Source organism: Anabrus simplex, chromosome 2 (assembly GCF_040414725.1).
Source record: "Anabrus simplex isolate iqAnaSimp1 chromosome 2, ASM4041472v1, whole genome shotgun sequence".
Classification (NCBI taxonomy): Eukaryota; Metazoa; Arthropoda; class Insecta; order Orthoptera; family Tettigoniidae; genus Anabrus; species Anabrus simplex.
The window spans coordinates 902,363,153-902,387,912 of NC_090266.1; the positions used below are offsets into that span (position 1 = coordinate 902,363,153).

The 24,760-nt window shown below is 38.1% G+C and overlaps 1 protein-coding gene across 1 annotated transcript in view; it reads right to left on the reverse strand.

Annotated features, from left to right (window-relative positions):
• Positions 1-605: 605 nt before the first annotated feature.
• Positions 606-24,760, reverse strand: part of LOC136864541 (alpha-ketoglutarate-dependent dioxygenase alkB homolog 4) — a 35,611-nt gene continuing 11,456 nt past the window's right edge. The window contains exon 4 of the mRNA XM_067141652.2: positions 606-3,187. Coding sequence (XP_066997753.1) covers positions 2,528-3,187 — 660 coding nt within the window. The 3' untranslated portion in view covers positions 606-2,527. The remainder of the gene's footprint in view (positions 3,188-24,760) is intronic.

A 24,760-nucleotide genomic window follows, 5' to 3' on the forward strand; every position in this document is an offset into this window, starting at 1 on the left:
TCCATATTTTTCTAAAGTCATGTCACTAAAACGTTTTGAAACAAACTCCATGTTACACATTAGCTCACAACAATATATTCCCCCAGGACAACCAGAACATGATCCATGGTATAAAGTAAGAACGTTCCTGGATTCAAATATTTCATTCAAGAAGTATTTTATTCCCCATCAAAATTTGTCTATTCCATGATAGGAATGAAGAATAGATTTGTTCATATAATGTATATGCCGAATAAGAGACACGTTCGGTTCGGAATTTAAAAAATATGAAGTAGCAGACAGCATATATATATTGTACAATGGAAAACGATTCTTGGCAGATTGGACTGATCCGCTTACAGAAAAAGTTGTTGTGCATTTGTTGACTGTCTCTAATCTTTTGAACAAGGGGTATCATATTTTCACTGACAAACTTTACACAAAAATGCCTTAGCTAAAAGACTTTTTGTGAATGACACATTTCTTACCGGCTTAGTCAATAAAAATGATAAGGATCTATTGAAATCAGTTCTGAATTCAAAACTTGCCCCTCAGACATCGGTATATTTCAGGAAAAAAGGAAACTTTTGGTAGGATACACAGAGAAACATGTTGGTGGGATATCCTTGTGTTATTTCAGTTCTATTTTACTTTACAATACTTCAAGGTAATGAAACCTTTCTACATATTTTTAATCAGCATAAAATTGTGCAAATTTTGTATATAGTAAAATCAGCATATAATATTACTCTTTACATACAGTAGCCCAGAACTTTTCGATTATTTTAGAATACTTAGCGTAAGTTGGATATTTCACCCATACAGCTGACTAAATTACAGTAGAACCTCGATAATTCGAAATCGGTTAATTCAAAATCCCACGTAATTCAAAGAAGCTCTCGTTCCCAGAAACATGAGATACAGTTTTGCACGTTATTTAATTGTTTAATTCGAAATACGGATAATTCGTAATTCGAAGTACAATGTCGGCCCCATTACCGAAATTCAGACTTTTAATTCGAAACTGCCTTTACATTTTAAAACAATAGTATGTTACAGAGTAATTTCAACTCGAAATTTATCCGCGTCATAATAGAACGCGTGTTCCGGAACGTGGAGGGGTAGCTTTCCGCACTTACACTCACTTCGGTGGATCTACAGTGCGCTTCATGATTGCTAAGTTGAATGAAATCGGAATTCTTTTATATTCAACCTTTTCAGGAACGCCGTAATATCACGCAACAGGCAGTGTGCGGGAAAACAGAATGCGCGAACACTGGCGACACCGACAGTTGACGAAAAAGCGTGGCTCATATAATAAATTCGTAAGCACCGAACAATACTGTCATTGTCGATGAAACTGCATTGCTTTATTTTAATGCGAGCCCAAACGGTCTTATAGTTTTAAAGGAGAAAGTGCCAGCCGGAGAATCGTATAAGGGGCGGGGACGGGGGTCATTGTAGTGCGTTGCAATTGCAATGCACATGGAAGCGGGAAACTTTATCCCCTCGTCATAGAAAAGTTTGATAAGCTACGTTTTAAGGGCGTCGGGCACTTTCCATCCCACTACAAAGCATCTAAAAATGCAAACAGTACAGATATCCAAAAAATAATGCATTTGCACAGGGGAACCAGCATAATTCATCCTCGTCTTTGAATTGTGTGATTTTTTTTCTTTCGTTGCGTGAGGTTATGTTCGTCAGTTATTTATCCAAGTGCATTATTTGAACATTGTAAATGCACCTTGTTGGATACATTTCGGAAATAGTTTTTCTATGGCATTGGAAAGGTTTAAACTGTGAATCGAGGTGACTGCATGTATTAATGGGTCTTAGAATACGTTGTGACGCGGCAAGTGTTTACATTTCTGAAGTACGCGAAAAGTGCCATGGCGGGAAATCGTACAAGGATAGTCATAGGAAAGTTTGATTTTAAGGGCATTGGGTACTTTCTGTGTAAATACAAGGCATCTAAAATGCATACAGTATAGCACTTGCACATGGGAGCCAGCATAGATTTCTCCTCTTCTTTGAATTGTGGTGTTTTTTTTTTTTTTTTGTTTTTTTTTTCGTTGCGTGAGGTTACATTTGCCAGTGAGATATGAAGTGCATTATTTGAATACTGTAAATGCACCTTTTTGGATACATTTTGGAAATAGTTCTTTTTTCATGGCATTTGAAAGGTATAAACTGTGAATCAAGGTTAACTGCATGCGGTAACGGGTCTTAGAATATTTCGTAACGCGGCAAGTGTTGGTACTTCTGAATTGCGAATTGGTGGTTAATTCAAAATCACGTAATTCGAAGTCCGATTTTTTAGTCCCAACAACTTCGAATTAACAAGGTTTTACTGTAGTAAGTTTCATTTCCTACTATAGTATTCTTCATCCTTTGCTGAATAAAATGACCTGTTATACATAAACATTAATTGAAAAACAACATTTTTATGTATTTTTTAAAAGATGCTTGCAAAACTCGCCAAAATGCTTGCCACCTGAAGGTAAACCGCTTGCCGGTTCCAGGGTTAATGTAATGAATATTACCTCAACTACCAGAAAGTCTTTGCTAATGTGAAAATATTATTGCTAAGTTGACTCGCATCCTTTCCATTAGGAAAATATGGAGGAGTAAACTCTCTATAAGCCAGGCAGACTCTTCTTTCTTGTACATCTTCACGCAAGATACTGTGCTCCCAAAGATAGCGAGCTTCACCATAGAGAACAAGAAGTGATCGCCTAGGCATTGGAACTCGTACCAAGGGACAAAAATTCTTCTCTTTTTTCTCAACATTGAATGTCACCAAACTACTGGCATTGTACTCGTTACAAATAGTACTTGATTCCTCACAATCTGATGGATCAAACACCACACTACCGGAATCATCCAAAACACGTGGATACATAGACACACATTTCAAATTGTATCGTCCAGGATCACCGCAGTAACGGGTCATTGTCAAAACACTGTCAGAAAGTAAATTAACAGTAACTATCCGTTCACCCCATATCCAGCAATCGTCAATGTGTGGATCGATAGATGCTCCCCGTAAGGGATCATACTCTAAAGAACACTGTTCTATTACACGGTAATTCTGTAAAATAGGTACTTCATCAAATTTCTCTTGAACGAATTTGGTAAATGATGGAAAGCCATGAAAATCACCAACTTTTAGGCGCTGCTTCTTGAAGTTGCATTTTGGCCCAAAATTCTGAAAAAAGAAGCAAGCAACATTATTATAAATTTCAAAGCATGATTTTATCTGGCATATAACATCTTTATCCATTACAACACTTTGTCAAATTTCTATAACATAAAAATTGTGAAAGTCGCTAAAAAAAGTAAAAAATCAACAGTATCTTCCACTAAGTTAGTGTTACTCATGTTACTCCAGACATGCCTTACATTTTAAACTTTTGTTCAGCATACAGGAGGAATTTCTTAAAATTATTAAATACCCTCCATTTGTTTTAGAAATTCAAAGTGTTGAAGATCAGTGGTTTAAAATATTTCCCAATTGAGAAGGAATAAATTATTTTATTAGAAGAAAAGGATAGTTACTGCTTTTAGAGATAAAATAAAATTTTCCAGGTGGTAAAAATGGCCACGGGTAGTAAACATTAATCAGCGTGGTGTCTTATGATGATTGTTGGTAGAACTCTACTATTGTTGGGCATGAGGCACGTCTCAAAGTGAGAGGGAACAGCAAAGCGAAGTTTTCAGTCTATTTGCTGCTCAGCGTTTTAAGTGGTTGGTCGTTTGGAGCCATCCTGTATTGTAATTTGTAATATTTATTCTTCCATGCCACAATACCAAAGAGAAAAATGTAAATTAAACAATAACTGAACAAGATAAAAATCTTTTAAAAGTGGGGAGAGACAAACATGAAGCCGAATGTTTATTGTCAATCAGAAACATTTGTTTCTATACCACAAAAAAGGAAAGCTAGAGAAATAACTACTGGTTTCTAATCCTTATGTTTGTGTTGTTTGGTAAATATTCAATACAAGGGCTTCACATAACATTGCAAACAAATTTCCTAAATAGAACAACATATACTGTAACTTAATCTACTTGTATCGTATAAAATAAAGCTGCCGTTTTCCTCTTAAACTGGTGAAAAGTGTAGAAGTGCATTTGTCTTCACAGAAAAATATGAAATGTGAAAACAGTTCCGGCAGTACAAGTGACATTAAAGTGTTCTTTAATCAGTCAACAAAATATGCACAGTATGTCAATGCAGCAAGGGGAACATCCGAGTTTCACACAGTCCATCATCATTCAGCATATAAAACCATGGACTGCACACCGAAACTGAAATAAAAAATATTTCTTGATTCAGATGTTGCCAAGATGGTGGAAGGACAAAGACCGAATCAATCTATATATATAACAGAACATGTCCTGACCGACTGATTCATCATTGCCGAGCCAATACTACTGGACATAAAGAAACAAAATTTTGAAGATAGATTTATATTACAATGTAGGTGCTCACTAAGGGAGGATTTTTGGATATTCCGTCGCTAAGGGGGTGAAAAGGGTTTTTTTTAAATCAGTGTATCTATATCTCAACACTTTGAAAATTTACAGATGTAAAAATTCATGTTTGTGGGTTACTGTAGTCACGTCCTAGTTCGTGAACCATGGGCAACGGCTGAGTGGCCTAGTAAGTGGTCCTGAGAGTCAGGATACCAGTTGCTATGGAATGGGAGTGGGCATCTCGGACATATTCTGAGTCGTGGCCCTCCTTGTGCTCAGGCAGCTAGGACTATACAATTCACCGGTGGTCCATAACCCGTTAGAGGAGAGATCCTCAGTTGGACTATGTGCAAGTAGAGCAGCATCCTGCTTCATGAATTTACCAAGCTCAGAACACTTTAAGCAAGCCTCGGACCTATGGGAGTAATGGAGACCCACTCCAATTTGACAGGCGAGGGACTCCTTGGAAACAACTTGGCGAACGAAATGGAACTCGATGGGGAGCTATCAATATTAATGGAGCTTATGGAAGAAAGAAGGTAGAACTGGCTGAGTCAGCAAAGAGGATGCATCTGGATGTGCTAGGAGTAAGTGATATTCGGGTAAGGGGAGATAATGAGGAAGAGATAGATTATAAAGTGTACTTGACAGGTGTTAGAAAGGGAAGGGCAGAGTCTGGGGTAGGGCTCTTTATCAGGAATACCATTGCACGCAACATAGTTTCTGTTGTATGTATGTTTAGTCCTCAGCCCGAAGGCTGATTGGATCCTCAACAGCTCCGCCATCAGCTGTCATAGATGGCCTGGGCATCACTGAAGAGGCGTACTAGGGAAATGAGGAGTGAGGTAGTTTCCCATTGCTTTCCTCACCGAGCCAGAAGTTGCTATTACATATCAGTCTGCCAAGCCCACTGAAATGCATGCACCAACCAACCCTATGAGCAATATTTTCACACCATTCATAGCAGGGACTGGCTGCAGAAGGAATGGCATTACTAGCATCACTCATACCTCAGTCACTTTCATTTTGTCAAAGCCAAGGATAAAGCTGAGAAAGATCAATGAAAGTAACAAAATTGCTCTAGCCCATACCAGAAGACATAGTGCACTGTAAACACTACATCTTAGGCACGTAAATGAGCGAATGATGTGGGTAGATCTGTCAGTGGGAGGAATTAGGACAAGAATTGTATCCGTGTATTCACCATGTGAGGCTGCAGATGAGGATGAAGTTGACAAGTTTTATGAAGCATTGAGTGACATCGTGGTCAGGGTCAACAGCAAGGATTGAATAGTGCTAATGGGCGATTTCAATGCGAGAGTTGGGAATAGAACTGAAGGATACGAAAGGGTGATTGGTAAATGTGGGGAAGGTATGGCAGCTAATAGGAATGGGAAGCGTTTGCTGGACTTCTGTGCTAGTATGGGTTTAGCTGTTGCGTATACATTCTTCAAGCATAAGGCTATTCACAGCTACAGGGGTACCAGATCCACAATAGACTATATCTTAATAGACTTTGAATTCAGCAAATCTGTTAGGAATGTACGAGGTTTTCGCGGATTTTTCGATGATACAGACCACTATCTGATCTGTAGTGAACTAAGTATCTCTAGGCCTAGAGTAGAGAAAGTGAAATCTGTCTGCAAACGAATAAGGGTAGAAAATCTCTGGGACGAGGAAATTAGACAGAAGTACATGGATATGATTAGTGAGAAGTTTCGAACAGTAGACAGTAAGCAAGTTCAGGATAGAGAAAGTGAATGGGTGGCATACAGGGATGCTGTTGTAGAAACAGCAAGGGAATGCCTAGGAACAACTGTGTGTAAAGATGGGAAAAGGCGAACATCTTGGTGGAATGATGAAGTGAGAGCAGCCTGTAAACGTAAAAAGAAGGCTTATCAGAAATAGCTCCAAACAAGGGCCGAGGCAGACAGGGATTGGTACGTAGATGAAAGAAACAGAGCGAAACAAATAGTTGTTGAATCCAAAAAGAAGTCATGGGAAGATTTTGGTGTGTGTTTGAGTCATCAGTCCACAGACTGGTTTGATGCAGCCCTCCATGCCATCCTATCCTGTGCTAACCTTTTCATTTCTACGTAACTATTGCATCCTACATCTGCTCTAACCTGTTTGTCATATTCATACCTTGGTCTACCCCTACCGTTCTTACCACCTACACTTCCTTCAAAAACCAACTGAACAAGTCCTGGGTGTCTTAAGATGTGTCCTATCATTCTATCTCTTCTTCTCGTCAAATTTAGCCAAATCGATCTCCTCTCACTAATTCGATTCAGTATCTCTTCATTCGTGATTCGATCTATCCATCTCACCTTCAGCATTCTTCTGTAACACCACATTTCAAAAGCTTCTATTCTCTTTCTTTCTGAGCTAGTTATCATCCATGTTTCACTTCCATACAATGCCACGCTCCACACGAAAGTCTTCAAAAACATCTTTCTAATTCCGATATCAATGTTTGAAGTGAGCAAATTTCTTTGCTTAAGAAAGCTCTTCCTTGCTTGTGCTAGTCTGCATTTTATGTCCTCCTTACTTCTGCCATCGTTAGTTACTTTACTACCCAAGTAACAATATTCATCTACTTCCTTTAAGACTTCGTTTCCTAATCTAATATTTCCTACATCACCTGCCTTCGTTCGACTGCACTCCATTACTTTTGTTTTGGACTTATTTATTTTCATCTTGTACTCCTTACCCAAAACTTCATCCATACCATTCAGCAATTTCTCGAGATCTTCTGCAGTCTCAGATAAAATAACAATATCATCGGCAAATCTCAAGGTTTTGATTTCCTCTCCTTGGACTGTGATTCCCTTTCCAAATTTCTCTTTGATTTCCTTTACTGCCTGTTCTATGTACACATTGAAAAGGAGAGGGGACAAACTGCAGCCTTGCCTCACTCCTTTCTGGATTGCTGCTTCTTTTTCAAAGCCCTCGATTCTTATCACTGCAGACTGATTTTTATACAGGTTGTAGATAATACTTCGTTCTCGGTATCTGATCCCTATCATCTTCAGAATCATAAATAGCTTGTTCCAATCAACATTATCGAATGCCTTTTCTAGATCTATGAATGCCATGTACGTGGGCTTGTCCTTCTTGATTCGATCCTCTAAGATCAGATGTAAAGTCAGGATTGCTTCACGTGTTCCTACATTTCTCCTGAAGCCAAATTGATCTTCTCCCAACTCAGCTTCAACTTGTTTTTCCATTCTTCTGTAAATAATACGTGTTAAAATTTTGCAGGCATGAGATACTAAACTAATGGTGCGGTAGTTTTCACACCTGTCAACACCGGCTTTCTTGGGAATAGGTATAACAACATTCTGCCGAAAATCGGATGGGACTTCTCCTGTCTCATACATCCTGCACACTAAATGAAATAACCTTACCATGCTGGTTTCTCCTAAGGCAGTCAGTAGTTCAGAGGGAATATCATCAATTCCAGGTGCCTTGTTCCTATTTAGGTCACTCACAGCTCTGTCAAACTCTGACCTCAAAATTGGGTCTCCCATTTCATCAGCATCAACAGCCTCTTCATTCCAGAACCAAATTATCTACATCGTTACCTTGATACAACTGTTGGATATGCTCCTGCCACCTTTCTGCATTGTCTTCTTTCCCTAGAAGTGGCTTTCCATCTGAGCTCTTAATATTCATGCACCTAGATTTCCTTTCTCCAAAGGTTTCCTTGATTTTCCTGTATGCAGCATCTACCTTTCCCAAGACCATACAGTCTTCGACATCCTTGCACTTCTCCTTCAGCCATTCTTCCTTAGCAACCTTGCACTTTCTATCCACTTGATTCTTTAATCGCCTGTATTCTTTTCTGCCCTCTTCATTTCTAGCATTCTTGTATTTTCGTCGTTCATCAATCAGGTCTAGTATCTCCTGAGTTATCCACTGATTCTTAGTTGATCTTTTCTTCCTTCCTAACATTTCTTCAGCCGCCCTACTGACTTCATTTTTCATGACTCTCCACTCTTCCTCTATTGTGTTTCCTTCAGCCTTTTTTTTTAGTCCTTGTGCAACATGTTCCTTGAAACAATCTCTCACACTCTTTTCTTTCAACTTGTCTAGATCCCATCTTTTTGCATTCTTTCCTTTCTTCAATTTCTTCAACTTCAGATGGCATTTCATGACCAACAAGTTGTGGTCAGAGTCCACGTCTGCTCCTGGGAAAGTTTTGCAATCCAACACCTGGTTTCTGAATCTCTGCCTAATCATAATGAAGTCTATTTGATACCTTCCAGTGTCTCCAGGTCTCGTCCACGTATACAGCCGTCGTTTGTGGTGTTTGAACCAAGTATTGGCAAGGACTAAATTATGATCAGTGCAGAATTCAACCAGCCGACTTCCTCTTTCATTCCTTTGTCCCAATCCGAATTCTCCTACTGTACTACCTTCTCTTCCTTGGCCTACCACTGCATTCCAGTCTCCCATCACAATTAGATTCTCGCCACCTTTTACATATTGTATTAAATCTTCTATCTCCTCATATATTCTTTCGATTTCTTCATCATCCGCTGAACTAGTAGGCATATAGACCTGCACTATTGTGGTGGGCATTGGTTTGGTGTCTATCTTGACAACAATAATTCTTTTACTGTGCTGCTCGTAGTAGCTTATCCGCTGCCCTATTTTCTTATTCATTATTAAACCAACTCCTGCATTTCCCCTGTTTGATTTCGTGTTGATAATTCGGTAGTCGCCTGACCAAAAATCCTGCTCTTCCTGCCAACGTACTTCACTTATACCAACTACATCTAACTTTAGCCTATCCATCTCCCTTTTCAGATTCTCTAACCTACCACAACGATTCAAACTTCTAACATTCCATGCTCCGACTCGCAGAATGTCAGTATCCTTCTTCCTGATGATCGCCCCCTCTCGTGTAGTCCCCACCCGGAGATCCGAATGGGGGACTAGTTTACCTCCGGAATATTTTACCCGGGAGGAAGCCATCATCAGTACATCATTCATACAGAGAGAGCTGCATGTCCTCGGGAGGTAGTTACGGCTGTAGTTTCCCGTTGCTTTCAGCCGTGTAGCAGTATCAACACAGCTAAGCCATGTTGAGTATTATTACAAGGCCGTATCAGTCAATCATCTAGACTGCCGCCCTTGCAACTACCGAAAGGCTGCTACCCCCCTTTCGATGAAGATTTTGGTAATAACCTGGAAAGGCTAGGTCAAGCAGCAGGGAAACCTTTCTGGACAGTAATAAAGAATCTTAGGAAGGGAGGGAAAAAAGAAATGAACAGTGTTTTGAGTAATTCGGTGAACTCATAATGGATCCCAGGGAATCACTGGAGAGGTGGAGGGAATATTTTGAACATCATCTCAATGGTGGTGTTGCAAACAGCCAAGCTCATTGGGAGGAGGAAAATGATGTTGGTGAAATTATGCTTGAGGAAGTGGAAAGGATAGTGAATAAACTCCATTGTCATAAGGCAGCAGGAATAGATGAAATTAAACCTGAAATGGTGAAGTATAGTGGGAAGGCAGGGATGAAATGGCTTCATAGAGTAGTAAAATTAGCGTGGAGTGTCGGTAAGGTACCTTCAGATTGGACAAAAGCAGTAATTGCACCTATCTATAAGCAAGGGAACAGGAAGGATTGCAACAACTATCGAGGTATCTCACTGATTAGTATACCAGGCAAAGTATTCACTGGCATCTTGGAAGGGAGGGTGCGATCAGTCGTTGAGAGGAAGTTGGATGAAAACCAGTGTGGTTTCAGACCACGGAGAGGCTGTCAGGATCAGATTTTCAGTATGCGCCAGGTAATTGAAAAATGCTACGAGAGGAATAGGAAGTTGTATTTACATACCTGCCAACTTTACAAAACCAAAAATCAGGAGATTTGGATATGAAAATCAGGAAAAATCAGTTGGAATCAGGAGATACAATTGGTCAAAACTGCTTATTCTACATGTCTTGCGCAATACAGGAGTGCTACTGGTACACTAACACCTATTGTCTCAAAACACGACTGTTGCTATACGAGGCTACAAGGTTAAAAATTACACATGTCTATTGCCTCACAGGAAGTATGTGAGTGAGGTGATCGACCTCTGATAACTCCTCGCGCGATTATGCACAGCACTATGTTATTTTAGTAAGGTAAGGGTGTATTCTGCCCGAAGGCAGGTCCGAACCTCCACAGAGGTATGCCTGAGCCGGAGTTTAAGTATGGTAGGGTGGCTAGTTCCTTTCCGCTCCTCCATTCCCTTACCCCCCACCAACAGCGCATGGCAACCAATCCAAATCTTGACCACGCCCAATGTTGCTTAACTTCGGAAATCTCATGGGATCCAGTGTTCCTCCATTCCCTTACCCCCCACCAACAGCGCATGGCAACCAATCCAAATCTTGACCACGCCCAATGTTGCTTAACTTCGGAAATCTCATGGGATCCAGTGTTTCAACACGGCTGCGGCCGTTGGCTATGTTATTTTTATCAAGTAATACATTAAAATTCGCCAGAATTGTCTCTGAATGGCTCCTAAAATCTCTAGGAAAGTCACTAGTCACTATCCTTGAAATTCTGTCACTAAATTATTTAAAAAGACCCCAAACCTAGCAACTAATCTCTAGAATAGACTAGACTGATGTGAACGAACACGAACATAGTACGCGAGAACGAGAAATTGACAATCGATATACGCGTCGCGATATACAGGTTTCAATAAACATCGCACATTCAGGCGCATTTCTCGTGTTAATAAACGCCGATATTTCATTTGAAAGCGGCAGTGAGCGAAGGAATTCCAGCCACTTGCGTACAAAGCTGAAATATACAATAATAAAGTTTTATTATGAATCCACCTGTTCAACACAATATAATGTTGTTACATTTAAAATAACTTCATTAGTTAAAAAGTTATATATGGGACATGTTTCGCTCCCTTATAGAGCATCATCAGCCAAATCTGAATCTCAAATAATTGTTATTTACGTAAATAAAGAAATAAATAAATAAATAACAATTATTTGAGATTCAGATTTGGCTGATGATGCTCTATAAGGGAGCGAAACATGTCCCATATATAACTTTTTAACTAATGAAGTTATTTTAAATGTAACAACATTATATTGTATTGAACAGGTGGATTCATAATAAAACTTTATTATTGTATATCAACAGATTTCAATACGGATTAAAACATGAGATTAGTCACTTGCAACAAAGCTGAAATGGCGAGATTTGAAAACCAATTTTTAAAGTTCACAAAAAGGAAAGGAAAAAAAAAGCTAAAATCGGGAGAAACAATAGAATAATCGGGTGGCGGGAAAAACTGTCGAAAATCGGGAGTCTCCCGCCTAAATCGGGAAAGTTGGCAGGTATGTATTTATGTTTCGTAGATCTAGAGAAAGCATATGACAGGGTACCAAGGGAAAAGATGTTCGCCATACTGGGGGACTATAGAATTAAAGGTAGATTATTAAAATCAATCAAAGGCATTTATGTTGACAACTGGGCTTCAGTGAGAATTGATGGTAGAATGAGTTCTTGGTTCAGGGTACTTACAGGAGTTAGACAAGGCTGTAATCTTTCAACTTTGCTGTTCGTAGTTTACATGGATCATCTGCTGAAAGGTATAAAATGGCAGGGAGGGATTCAGTTAGGTGGAAATGTAGTAAGCAGTTTGGCCTATGCTGACGACTTGGTCTTAATGGCAGACTGTGCCGAAAGCCTGCAGTCTAATATCTTGGAACTTGAAAATAGGTGCAATGAGTATGGTATGAAAATTAGGCTTTCAAAGACTAAATTGATGTCAGTAGGTAAGAAATTCAACAGAATTGAATGTCAGATTGGTGATACAAAGCTAGAACAGGTCGATAATTTCAAGTATTTAGGTTGTGTGTTCTCCCAGGATGGTAATATAGTAAGTGAGATTGAATCAAGGTGTCGTAAAGCTAATGCGGTAAGCTCGCAGTTGCAATCAACAGTATTCTGTAAGAAGGAAGTCAGCTCCTAGACGAAACTATCTTTACATCGGTCTGTTTTCAGACCAACTTTGTTTTACGGGAGCGAAAGCTGGGTGGACTCAGGATATCTTATTCATAAGTTAGAAGTGATAGACATGAAAGTAGCAAGAATGATTGTTGGTACAAACAGGTGGGAACAATGGCAGGAGGGTACTCGGAATGAGGAGATAAAGGCTAATTTAGGAATGAACTCGATGGATGAAGCTGTATGCATAAACCGGCTTCGGTGGTGGGGTCATGTGAGGCGAATGGAGGACGATTAGGAGAATAATGGACTCTGTTATGGAGGGTAAGAGAAGCAGAGGGAGACCAAGACGACGATTGTTAGACTCGGTTTCTAACGATTTAAAGATAAGGTATAGAACTAAATGAGGCCACAACACTAGTTGCAAATCGAGGATTGTGGCGAAGTTTAGTAAATTCTCAGAGGCTTGCAGACTGAACGCTGGAAGGCATAACAGTCTATAATGATTATGTATGTATGTATGTGTGTATATGTAAAAATTTAGAATCTCCTTTAAAAATAAAGAAACACGTATATGTTAGTTTTTGGAAAGTCCCAATAGGAGGGGTAAAAAAGGGGTTGAATGCCTTTAATGAAGATACTTACACCCAGAAACTGAACATATTACAGACCTGAAAATTGGTATTTGGGATCTTCTTTAAAAATAAAGAAACACGTATTTGGTTTTTTTAGAAAATACAATTAATGGGGGGTGAAAAGAGGGGGGTGCATTTTTAAAATGATTGTATTTGTATCTCCACACTTTAAAGGTTTACAGATGTAAAAATTGGTATTTAGAATCTCCTTTAAAAATAAAGAAACACTTATTTTTTTGTTTTCGGAGAGTCCTAATAGGAGAGGTGAAAAAGGGGTTGAATGCCTTTAATGAGGTTACTTATATCTCAGAAACTGAACATATTACAGACCTGAAAATTGGTATTTGTGATCTCCTTTAAAAATAAAGAAACACGTATTTTTTTTGTTTTTGGAAAGTCCAATTAATGGGGGTTAAACAGGAGTGACAAATTGGGGTGAATTTTTAGAAAGACTATATCTACAGTATATCTCAGAAACGTAAAATGTTACAGGCGTAAAAACTGGTATTTGGAATCTCCTGTAACAGTAAAGAAACACAGGTGATTTTTTTTGGAAACTCCACTTAAGGGGAACTAAAAAGGGGGAGAAATTTTAAAATAAGCATTTCTACAGTATATCTTAAAAAGCTTAACATGTTAACGAAGTGAAAAATGGTATAGAAGGCCTTTCTTAAGAAAAGAAATTTGCTTACTTCGAACATTGATATAGGACTTGGGAAGACATTTTTGAGGACTTTCTTCTGGAAAGTGGCAATGAAAGTTAAACATGGGTGATAAGTAGCTCAGAAAGAAAGAGAATAGAAGCTTTTGAAATGTGGTGTTACAGAAGAAGTGCTGAAGGCAAGATGGGTAGATCGAATCACAAATGAAGAAACAATGAATTGAATTGGTTGGGAGAAGAACGATTTGGCAAAATTTGACTAGAAGAAGAGATAGGGATGATAGGACACATCTTAAGACACCTATGTATTTGTTCAAATAGTTTATGAGGGAAGTGTAATAGGTGGTAAAAACAGCAGCAGTGGAGCTGCATCAAACCAGTCTATGGACGGATGACCTGAACAACACTGTTATCTGTATGTATAACTGAAGAAATGAAGATCCATAAACAGGCAAGTGGGTTGCCCTCTGGCAAAAGTCCAAACAGTATCTAATCACTTCCTTCCATTCATTCCAATTGTTGCCATACGAACAATACCATGTGGTATTATGAATCACAACAAGAAACTGAGTGACTTGTTTGTGATGTTTGGTCACATCGCTGAGAACTTGCATTTGGGAAATGGTGGATTCAAACCCCACAGTTGGCAGATCATAATATGATATTTCATGGTTTCTACATTATGACTCCAGGCAAATGCTGTGACTATAGCTTAATTAAGGTAACACTCACTTCCTTCCATTCATTCCAATTGTTGCCGTACGAACTGTCTTCAGTCGGTGAGAATTAAAGCCAATAGCAAAAAAGTAAAAAGATTTAAAACTTTTTCATGTAGTTTGACTCATTAGTGCTTCTGTACAACTCCTGGATTTCCCTAATGTGGCAAGCTTGAGATACAACCAGCCGGCAAACAGAAAACATGTTTTAAAAATGCTCCTTCCTTACTCCTTATTGGAGAAAGAAAGAAGGAAAGAAAGATGGAAGAAAAAATTCAAGCAAAAGGAAAGATAGATCATACATGTTCTTGAACTTTTGAAAATCATAATGAATCATAAAATTCAGATATCTCCTTTTAAGCATACGGTTATAGTAATGAGTACATCAAAATAAAGGCAAGAAATGTGTAACATTAAATTAAGCCAGTGAAGGAGAGAATGTATGTCTAGCTCAGGCAGTACAGTGCTGGCCTCCTGAGCTCAGGTAGGTGGGTTCTATCCTGGCTCAGTCCGATGGTATTTGAAGGTGCTCAAATATGCCAGGCTTGTGTCTGTAGATTTACCAGCATGTAAAAGAACTCCTACAGGATGAAATTCTGACACCTCGGAATATATGAAAATCATAAAAGTAGTTAGTGGGACATTAAACCAATAACATTATTATTCTCAATTCCTCAGTGAGCATGAAAGCTGACCTAATTTCTGTTTACATAGCTTGGCTCATTAGTGCTCCTGTAAGTTTCCTAGGTATGCTTGAAGATATAATCAGCCTGCAAGCTGAAAATATGCTTTAAAATTGCCCCCTTTACTGCTCATTGAAGAAAGAAGAGAAAACATTAATGCAAAAGAAGGGAAAGACATATACCGTATTTACTTGCATATTAGACCCCTTTTTTCCCCCCCCCACTTTTACAGCCAAAAATAATAAAGGGAGGTCCAATATGCAATAACCTCAAAATTCTGTGCAGCGAACATATGACTTCTAGGTTATAAAGAGCTAAAATTGTACGTGTAAACATTCTATACACACTACTATTTAACAAACTTAGAATGTATTTAAGTTATACTGGCTATTTTCGTCGGAAGGCAGTATTTCTAAACGTAAGAAGACAATAAATGGTGAACACGACTTTTAGGCCTACGGTACACATAAAAGTCCGTTTCAGATACTCATATCAAGTCCATCTGTTACATCTCATTAATTCCTCCGGTTAGGCTGACGTCAGGAAGGGCATATGGCCGTAAAAACTCGCTACAAAGATTCATCTCACTTCATACTCGATCCCGTAGAAGAAAGGGATAAGGATATTGTGTTATCATATACAGTAATTAAATATTGATACAAAAGAACTTAATGGCCAGTCATTTGTCTCTGTCAGTTCAGCAGTAGGCCTAGCACACAGTAAAACTGATCATCGCTTTCATTTGAATTGTCGCCTTGCGCCGCCAACTTCCCTGCCTTACTCCCGGCGTGTCGGCATTCTAAGTGACATCTTCACTATCACCCGCCAGTCGCGTCAACCATGTTTCATTCTCTTTCAGCCATGCACTGCAATCAAGAGCATATGAGGTCCCGTCTTTTTGAACCTTTTAAAAATAATTTTGTTCCCGACTACAGAGTCTAAACAGTGTAAATCTATTCCCAGTTGGTGTATACAGTAAGACCTCGTTAATTCAAAGTCGTTGGGACTCAAAAATCGGACTTTTAATTACGCGATTTCGAATTAACCGCCAATTCGCAATTCAGAAGTACCAACCCTTGCCGCATTACAAAATATTCTAAGGCCCGTTACTGCATGCAGTTAACCTTGATTCACAGTTTATACCTTTCAAATGCCATGAAAAAAGAACTATTTCCAAAATGTATCCAAGAAGGTGCATTTACAGTATTCAAATAATGCACTCGGATATCTCACTGGTAAACATAACCTCACGCAACGAAATAAAGAAAGAAAAAAACACGATTCAAAGACGAGGAGAAATCTATGCTGGCTCCCAAGTGCAAGTGCTTTATTAATTGGATTACTACACTGTATGCATTTTAGATGCCTTGTATTTACGCAGAAAGTACCCAATGCCCTTAAAATCGAACTTTCCTATGACTCTATCCTTGTACGATTTCCCGCCATGGTACTTCTCTCGTACTTCAGAAATTAATACATGCAATCATCTCAATTCACAGTTTAAACCTTTCAAATAGCATGGAAAAATCTATTTCCGAACTGTATCCAACAAGGTGCATTTACAATGTTCGAATAATGCACTTCGATAAATCAATGACAAACATAACCTCACGCAACGAAAGAAAAAAATATCGCACAATTCAAAGACGAGGATAAGTTATGCTTTGAATTAAGAATTATCCGTATTTCAAATTAAACAATTGAAATAACATGCAAAACTATATCTCATGTTTCCGGGAACGAGAGCTTTTTCGAATTAGGTGGGATTTTGAATTAACCGATTTCGAATTATCGAGGTTCTACTGTATGTAGCAGAAGCCACTCCTTCCGAATAAAGAAGTGTTGTAGAAGGCATGCCAAACTATCAGCTGATAATTAGCGTATGTTACGAGTTGTACTTCCGAATGTAATACTTAGTAACTGGAAACATTCTTTCGATAAGTGTGGCTGTTTAAACACAGACCCTTATTTTTAAGTACATTTCATGCTTGTTCTCTACATTTATCACATCAGGATTTGCGTACACAGCTGTCCATGAGATAAGACAGACCACATTGTTTAGGTTAGGTATATTATTGCCCTGATAGTGCCACAGACGATAGTGCGAAAAGTTCAACACAAAAATAAAAATAAATAACAGGGAAATATACTGCATTTATGGATATCTACAGGTGTGGAGGTAATGCGTTTTATTATCATAATGTTTAATTTCGTACGTTCGTTGTCTCTTTTTTATTAACGCATACCTTAGTATGTTTTGTTTGGCGTCTCCGAAAATCGTTTAAAGTACGTGGGGACATAAGATTATTATTATTTGTTAGGTACGTTGGCGAGTAAAACAATAGTTTTAATTGGATAGCTTTTATAACATTTTAAACTTACTGCTCTCCAAATATATACCTACATTGGCCCGAGTTACGAGATATTAAACGACCACTTTGTTAATGATCTCGCCTGCTGTATAAATAGCAACAACCGCGAATATTTCTCAACTAAAGTAACACTTGTTTCCTCATCCCGAGGTGGTACAGCTCTTTTTAGACACACCCCCAGTGGATGGGAGTTACATGTACCGCTTTTACCGCATATCAACCTTCCTGCCATTCGTAAGTCTCTGGCAGTATGGTACCGGGAATTGAAATCAGACCCCTGAAAACAGCAACTAATTGTGCTAACCATTATGCTGGCGGTCATTATTAACTACAAAACACAGACATATAGCATGACTGATGCATGCTTGCAATGCATGGGTTGGACACAAAGCTAGGCCTATTCATCTATTTGTGCGACGTCATCAGAGCTGCAGTAGACCTACGCTACAGTGGCGTACATTTCTTAACTGCGAAACACAGATGTACCGCATGGATTCAATGCGTTTTCATTGCGTAGGTCATATGGACGAAACTATTCATAAATTTGTGCGATGTCATCAGACCTGCAATAAGACTTGTACCCGCTTCAAAGCGGAATCATCGTCGTTCTCTGTCGAATTACGTTGGGGGGGTCTTATAGGCGAGATTTATTTTTTTCATTTTCTTCATCTCGAAAAGACAGGGGCGGTCTAATATGCGAGGGGGTCTAATACACGAGTAAATACAGTATATACTAAGTCAATTCTGGAACTTTTGAAAATCACACTACAAAGATCATCACTGCATCATTCAAGATGTCTCTCTCATTTTAGAAATATGGTTATAGCAAAGCATATATAAAAATAAAGGCAGAAATGTATAACATTAAACAGAGAGAGAGAGAGAGAGAGAGAGAGAGAGAGAGAGAGAGAGAGTGTGTGTGTGTGTGTGCGTGCGTGTCTTTCTTTCCTTAATTCCTCGTGAGTTTGAAAACAGACTCAATTATGACTATTGTGATTTCTTTCATACAGCAATATGAAAGATTCTGCTACACTTTTTATGAGGTGAAATGTTGATAAAACTGTTGGATATATCTTGTGATATATTGAACTCTTGCTGTGTTACAAAGGATTATTCCCAATTCAATAGGAACCAAATGAACCTTGCGCGCAATGTGAAACAAGCTTGCCGATGGAGTGCAACTAACCTATGGACTTATTGGACATCACGCAAAATAATTCCCTGTGCGCCAATGTTGAACTTCATTTCTTCTAGAACTCAATAGAAACATTGGACATTGTTTAAAATCCGGCATAACCCAAATTTCCAAATGTGCAACCTAGACTATTCGCCAAATAGAGCTTATTTTATTCAATTTTGAAATAATTGTTGATTAATATGTAATTTTTTGAGACATATATCAAAAGATTTTATTTGTCACTGATCAACATAGCATTGCTACCGCTACAACAGTTCATTTATTCAACATTTTATATGTATATCATTCCACCACATCCCCAGTCCATTCTTTCATCTTTCATCTCACCGCACAACTCTGTTTTAGTACTATGGTATACACATATGTATCTTGGCTAGGCTGATGATGGTCCTAATAAGACCGAAACTAGTACCTTGCAAAAGTATATTGTAATGTTTTTATAAACATCGCATGATTGTTAAATATTGAGAAGGTGGATTAAATTTTGTATTTACTTTATGTGTAACCTTAATTCAATACGGAACCACTATGAAGTTTATAACCCTGAACAGTCGGCAAGTACCGGCATGCAAACAAGCTTTCATCGGTTTATATGGTGTAAGTTCTAAGAAAACTCTACGTTTAAGCTTGTTACTGGTTGCTAATGAGTCGCCAAAAGACAAACGAGGGACATCTATAGGGTCTCGACACAACTTAATTACTGGAGAAACTTGTACGAGTATTAGCCAGTTCACAGAATTATTTGATGTAAAAGAGGTGCATTATTCCAACAATACTACTAAGAAGTACCTGCCTGCTAACCTGAATGTGAGAGCAATGTATGACATGCATGTTAATAAGTTTCCAAACATGAAAGGCACAGTGAAATATAAGTTCTTCCTAAAATACTTTAAGGAGAATCACGAGTTATCTTTTGATAGGTCTCAGATAGATGTCTGCTCTTTTTGCGAGAAATATAAACAAAAAAAGGGCAGTGCGCATTTAAATGATACCGCAAAACGCATAGCCACAGCTGAATATATAGTACATAAACGACGAGCCAGCAAGTACTACAACAAAATCAAGGAAATAAAAGCTCACTCTCTGAAGAATGATCATGTAGCAGGAATCTTAACAGATTACATGCAAAACCTTCCCTTACTTAATATTCTCGTGCAGGAGGTTTTCTATTACAGGCAATTATGGGTATTCGTATTTTGCATTAACAATTTAAAAACAAACAAAGCCAGGTTTTATTCATATCATGAAGGTGAGGCACTTAAAGGGCCAAACGAAGTATGCACATTTCTTAATGAATGTGTTGCAGAAACTGTTACTGAGCTTCATATTTTCTCGGACGGATGTCCGGGATAAAATAACACAGTGGTACATTTTCTATTACTTATGGCATCAAGTGGACCGATTTAAACAAATATATCATTACTTTCCCATTAGAGGACATTGCTTCAATGACTGTGATAGAAATTTTGCAGTAGTAAAACGTGAACTACGTAACGAAGATAGGATTTACACCCCAGAACAGTACATTAGCATGACTGTGCAATCATCAAGTACCAATAAATTTTCTGTGAAACACGTGGGCACTTCAGACATTATCGATTTCAAAAGATGGTGGCCTACACATTATAAAAGATCACTTATCAACTGCTTCTTTTGGGAAAAACATACCTAGAAAGGACAAAATATCTTTCCAGATTTCTGGGTACAATGAATTTCAATATGACTGTGCAGCACCCAGAGTTCTAAGAGTATCTAAGTGGATCTCTAGCCTCCCAGAACTGTCAGAAACATTTGCTTTGTCCAAGGCGACTGGGCTTCGTCCCGCTTTACAGACACTACTCAACTTTCAAACCTATAATGGAAGACTTCCTATTAATATTAAGAAGGTCAACGACATAAAAAAATTGCTACAGTATATCGGTAATGAACATATTAGTTTCTACCATGACATTGTAAACAAATGGCCAACTACTAAGCAAAAAGCACTGCAAGCAGCAGCATTCTGACCCCCTAAGAGAGAAGCTATTTGAAGTTCTTGTTTTTATTGTTAATGTACAAAAAATCAGTGACAATCTATTCATTATAATGGTTATAAGGTTATTTCTCAAAGAGCTAATATAAAACGTAGTGAAAAATATAATACCTTATAAGATGTAATGAACAATATTACTGGTTTTGTTTATCAAAACTATTTATGTGCATTGTTTGGGATGTTTCTGTAATTTGCCAATTTCTAAGTGCTACACGTTGATTAAAAAGAGACATTGTAATGATAAAATGTATTTTAAAACAGAATTAAAGAGACAAGGATGAAAAATGTGTGTTTAATTTCTAAGAACATTCCATTCCCTTGGAAAAGGGCACATCTCCAGGAAACAAAATTTGAATTTTTGTCCTTTAGGGATGGAATCTGAAATCTGTATAATGGGAATAAAAGGACCTTTACCTGTTATATGCATTGCCAAAATGCAGGCTTTTGTACTTTCACTCATTCACCATTTATTCACTCTTTTTGTCCCTCCTGTAAAATTTACTTTTGTGGACATGTGCCCCTTTCCAAATGTCCGATTCAATTGTAATTATTATACTACTGTTAATTAAGTGGGGATGGAGACATCTTGGTCTACATGAGGCCCTTTCTCCATTCACCATCCCTAAATTGTAATGTACAATTTATGGAAAATAATAATAATAATAATAATAATAATAATAATAATAATATATTCCATTAATAAGTATGACAGGAAAGACAAGAAAGGACAGAGTAAGAAATGAGGACATCAGGAAGGAAATCTGAGAGGAAAAGCTTTACAACAGAACTGAGAGGGATAGAAAATGTTATGAGGATAGAAGAAGGATGGATGCAAAAGCAGATGATGGAGATCCAGATAGGAAGAGGGAGACCCAGACTATGGTGGCTGAAAACAATCAAGAATAATATAATTGAAAACCGAATATTATATATATATATATATATATATATATATAATGACAAGAAATCTGAACAATCAAGTTGACGGTGAGGACCAGCCATTAGTCTACAATTGCTGATGATCAAATATTCAAATTTTACCACTACTTTAATCGAGTTGAAACTGAGCCACCTACAATGAACATCTGAAGCTGAACTGTAGAATACCCAAGACTGTTTTCCTATTTATACAATAATTGCTATTAATATACATACTCATATCAAACAGTGTACCAAAAGGTGTGAAGTTCTAACATGTAAATTTCATGAGAGCCTCACAAAATATCACTGCATTTTTCATGTGAACCCTTCCTTTCCTATTATCATATTCACTATTCATTTTACATCTTTTTGCCTATTCTCTGAAAATATCTCAATGAATTAGGTTTCATACAGATGAAGTAAACCAGTTCACTCTCACCAAAACTGTTGAAATTACACTCAGTTTTCAAACACTACTAATTAAATAAATTAAGATTTTATATGAACAAGTGTGGTCGACCAAAGTTCAACTTTCGCTACACTTGACATACATGGCACAGCAAGAATATTTCATGTACAGAATACCATATATAGAGTAATACAATTATATTTCATGGAGCAAAAAGTCTGAATTAATATATTCTCCTTATTAAAATGAACAAATGCAACAAAGACAAACATGTTATTTTAAAGGAAGTTCCATTAACTGTTCCATTCCTTCCTGAATGATGGGTTTACTAAAGGCAAGCTCTGAAAGTATACATTAAATTAATGGTTCACTCTGCATATTAAGTTTTTAAATGTCACCATAGTAACCTGAAAAACAGAGTCATTCTCCTAAATTACTGAACTGTAGACTGTGCAGGTCAGGGAAATAACAGCACTAACTAAATGTTTACTACACATCTATTTTCTGCTACTATATGCAACATTATCTTCTTGAGGAAAGAGAAACGAAGTTGGTTTAGAAAGAAATTTACTATCCTTTCATGGTATAAAGCTCATGGGTGAAACTTAACAAAAAGCACCCCAGCATAATCCACATAATTTGGAAAGGTGAACCACATTAATATTACCTTGTATGACTTCTAGGAGAGTGATGTGTTCATTACCAAGGCCAGGGATCCAATCACCAATCCCCAGAAATATATTTACTTTTATAACATATTATAAATTATATGGCATTTTCCATACCAGTCACATAAATAACCACTGCCATTGGCTGCAATTTATGCAATATGGCATCACTCCCAAAATTCAACACAGATGTCATTACCAACTACAGCACAATAAAAATTCCTAAGCAAATTATGATAAACTAATATAAACACACACACCTAAATAAAGTCTAACCTTCTATGATTTGCTTTGTTCTGCATATATGCTGGAATTCAACAAGTGGTGATAAATTTTCTGACCCATTACACTGAAAATAATCCAATTGTGATAAATCTTCTAATACTTTATGCCTTGCTTTGCTCAGCATTTATGCTGAAAATAAACCAATGGTGATAAATTAATATAAATACATCCAAACAAAGTCTAACCTCTTATGCCTTCCTTCGAACATCATATATACTGTAATGAACCCAATAGTGAAAAATGATCTTCACCTTGCAACCTGCAGACGCATTTCCTTAGCTGGCAGCAGTTCCTACAAGATAAGTATGTCCCTAGCAACAAAGGAGCATCATTCAGCAGTACATGCAGGAGCAGTGCTAGCTGTGAGGAATGAGGTGCACTCATTAAGAAGTGGTTTCCTTTTTTATATATAAACATACACTCACAGTGTATATATATATATACAGGGTGAAGCGTAATTCGCGCACTCGGGCTTCGCAGCGCGACTCCTCACATGCCAGCAATAAAAAAATGTCTCTTACAAATTTTCGTCTTGCGATTATATCCGGTAGAAAACGGACGTTGAAGAGTAGCAATCTGGCAACACTGTAACCATATGTAGGGTAACTACCGCTGTCAGCATGTTTTCGTCGTGCTGTACAGTTGGTGCAGTGGGTAGAGTTTTTGGTTGACATGCAGGAGGTCAATGGTTCGATCCTGGGTTGAGGCGCATTTTTTTTATTTGCTAATTTCCATCTGACATTACCTACTGTAATACAGTAAGACACCGTTTCTGAGGTCACATGTATCCTACATTTACAACATTTTGTAACGCTGAAACAACGTAATGTAACGTAAGGCCCTAACGAAATGTAATGGACCTGAACGAGGGAAGAATAATAGTTGGTACTGATCTATGGGACCATTGGAGGAGGGTACAAAGAAGGGTACAAAGAAAACAGGTTTCACATCTAGTAGATGAAGTGGTGCGAATAAATTCATGCCCACGACGTGGAAAGGGCGCCTTTCAAAGCTGACCAATGAAAACGATTGTTCGTCCATTTCTAGGATCGTAGTATGTAAGTGCAAATGGTTTCTAGAGGACCCGCTGCAATCGCTGTTGACGATTAAGATGCCAGATACCATACCATCTGGACTACATTTACGAAATAAAAAACATACGCCTCAACCCAGGATCGACCACTCGACCTCCTGCATGCTAACCCAAAACTCTATCCACTGCACCAACTGTACAGTACGACTAACTTCTGCTGATAGAGGTAGTTACCCTACATGTGGTTACAGTGTTGCCAGATTGCTACTCTTTAACGTCGTTTTTCTGCCGGATATACTCGCAAGACGACATTTTGTAAGATACATTTTTTTAATGCTGGCATGTGAGGAGTCGCGCTGCGATGCCCGAGTGCGCGAATTACGCTTCACCCTGTATATATATATACACAATTTGCTTTACATTGCATTGATGCAGTTAGGTCTTAATGGAAATTATGGGACAGAAAAAGGGCTTGGAGTGGGATGGAAGTATCCATGGCTTTAATTAAGGCCCCAGCATTTGCTTACTGTGAAAATGGAGAACCGCAGAAAACCATCTCCAGAGCTACTGACGTTAGGATTCAAACCAACTATCTGCCAAATGCAAGCTCACAGCTACATGACCCAAACCGTGCAGCCACTTACTTAGTTAATTAATTTTTACCATTCTCAAGTTTCTTTGACAATGGCAGATACACCCAGATGTTGTGCA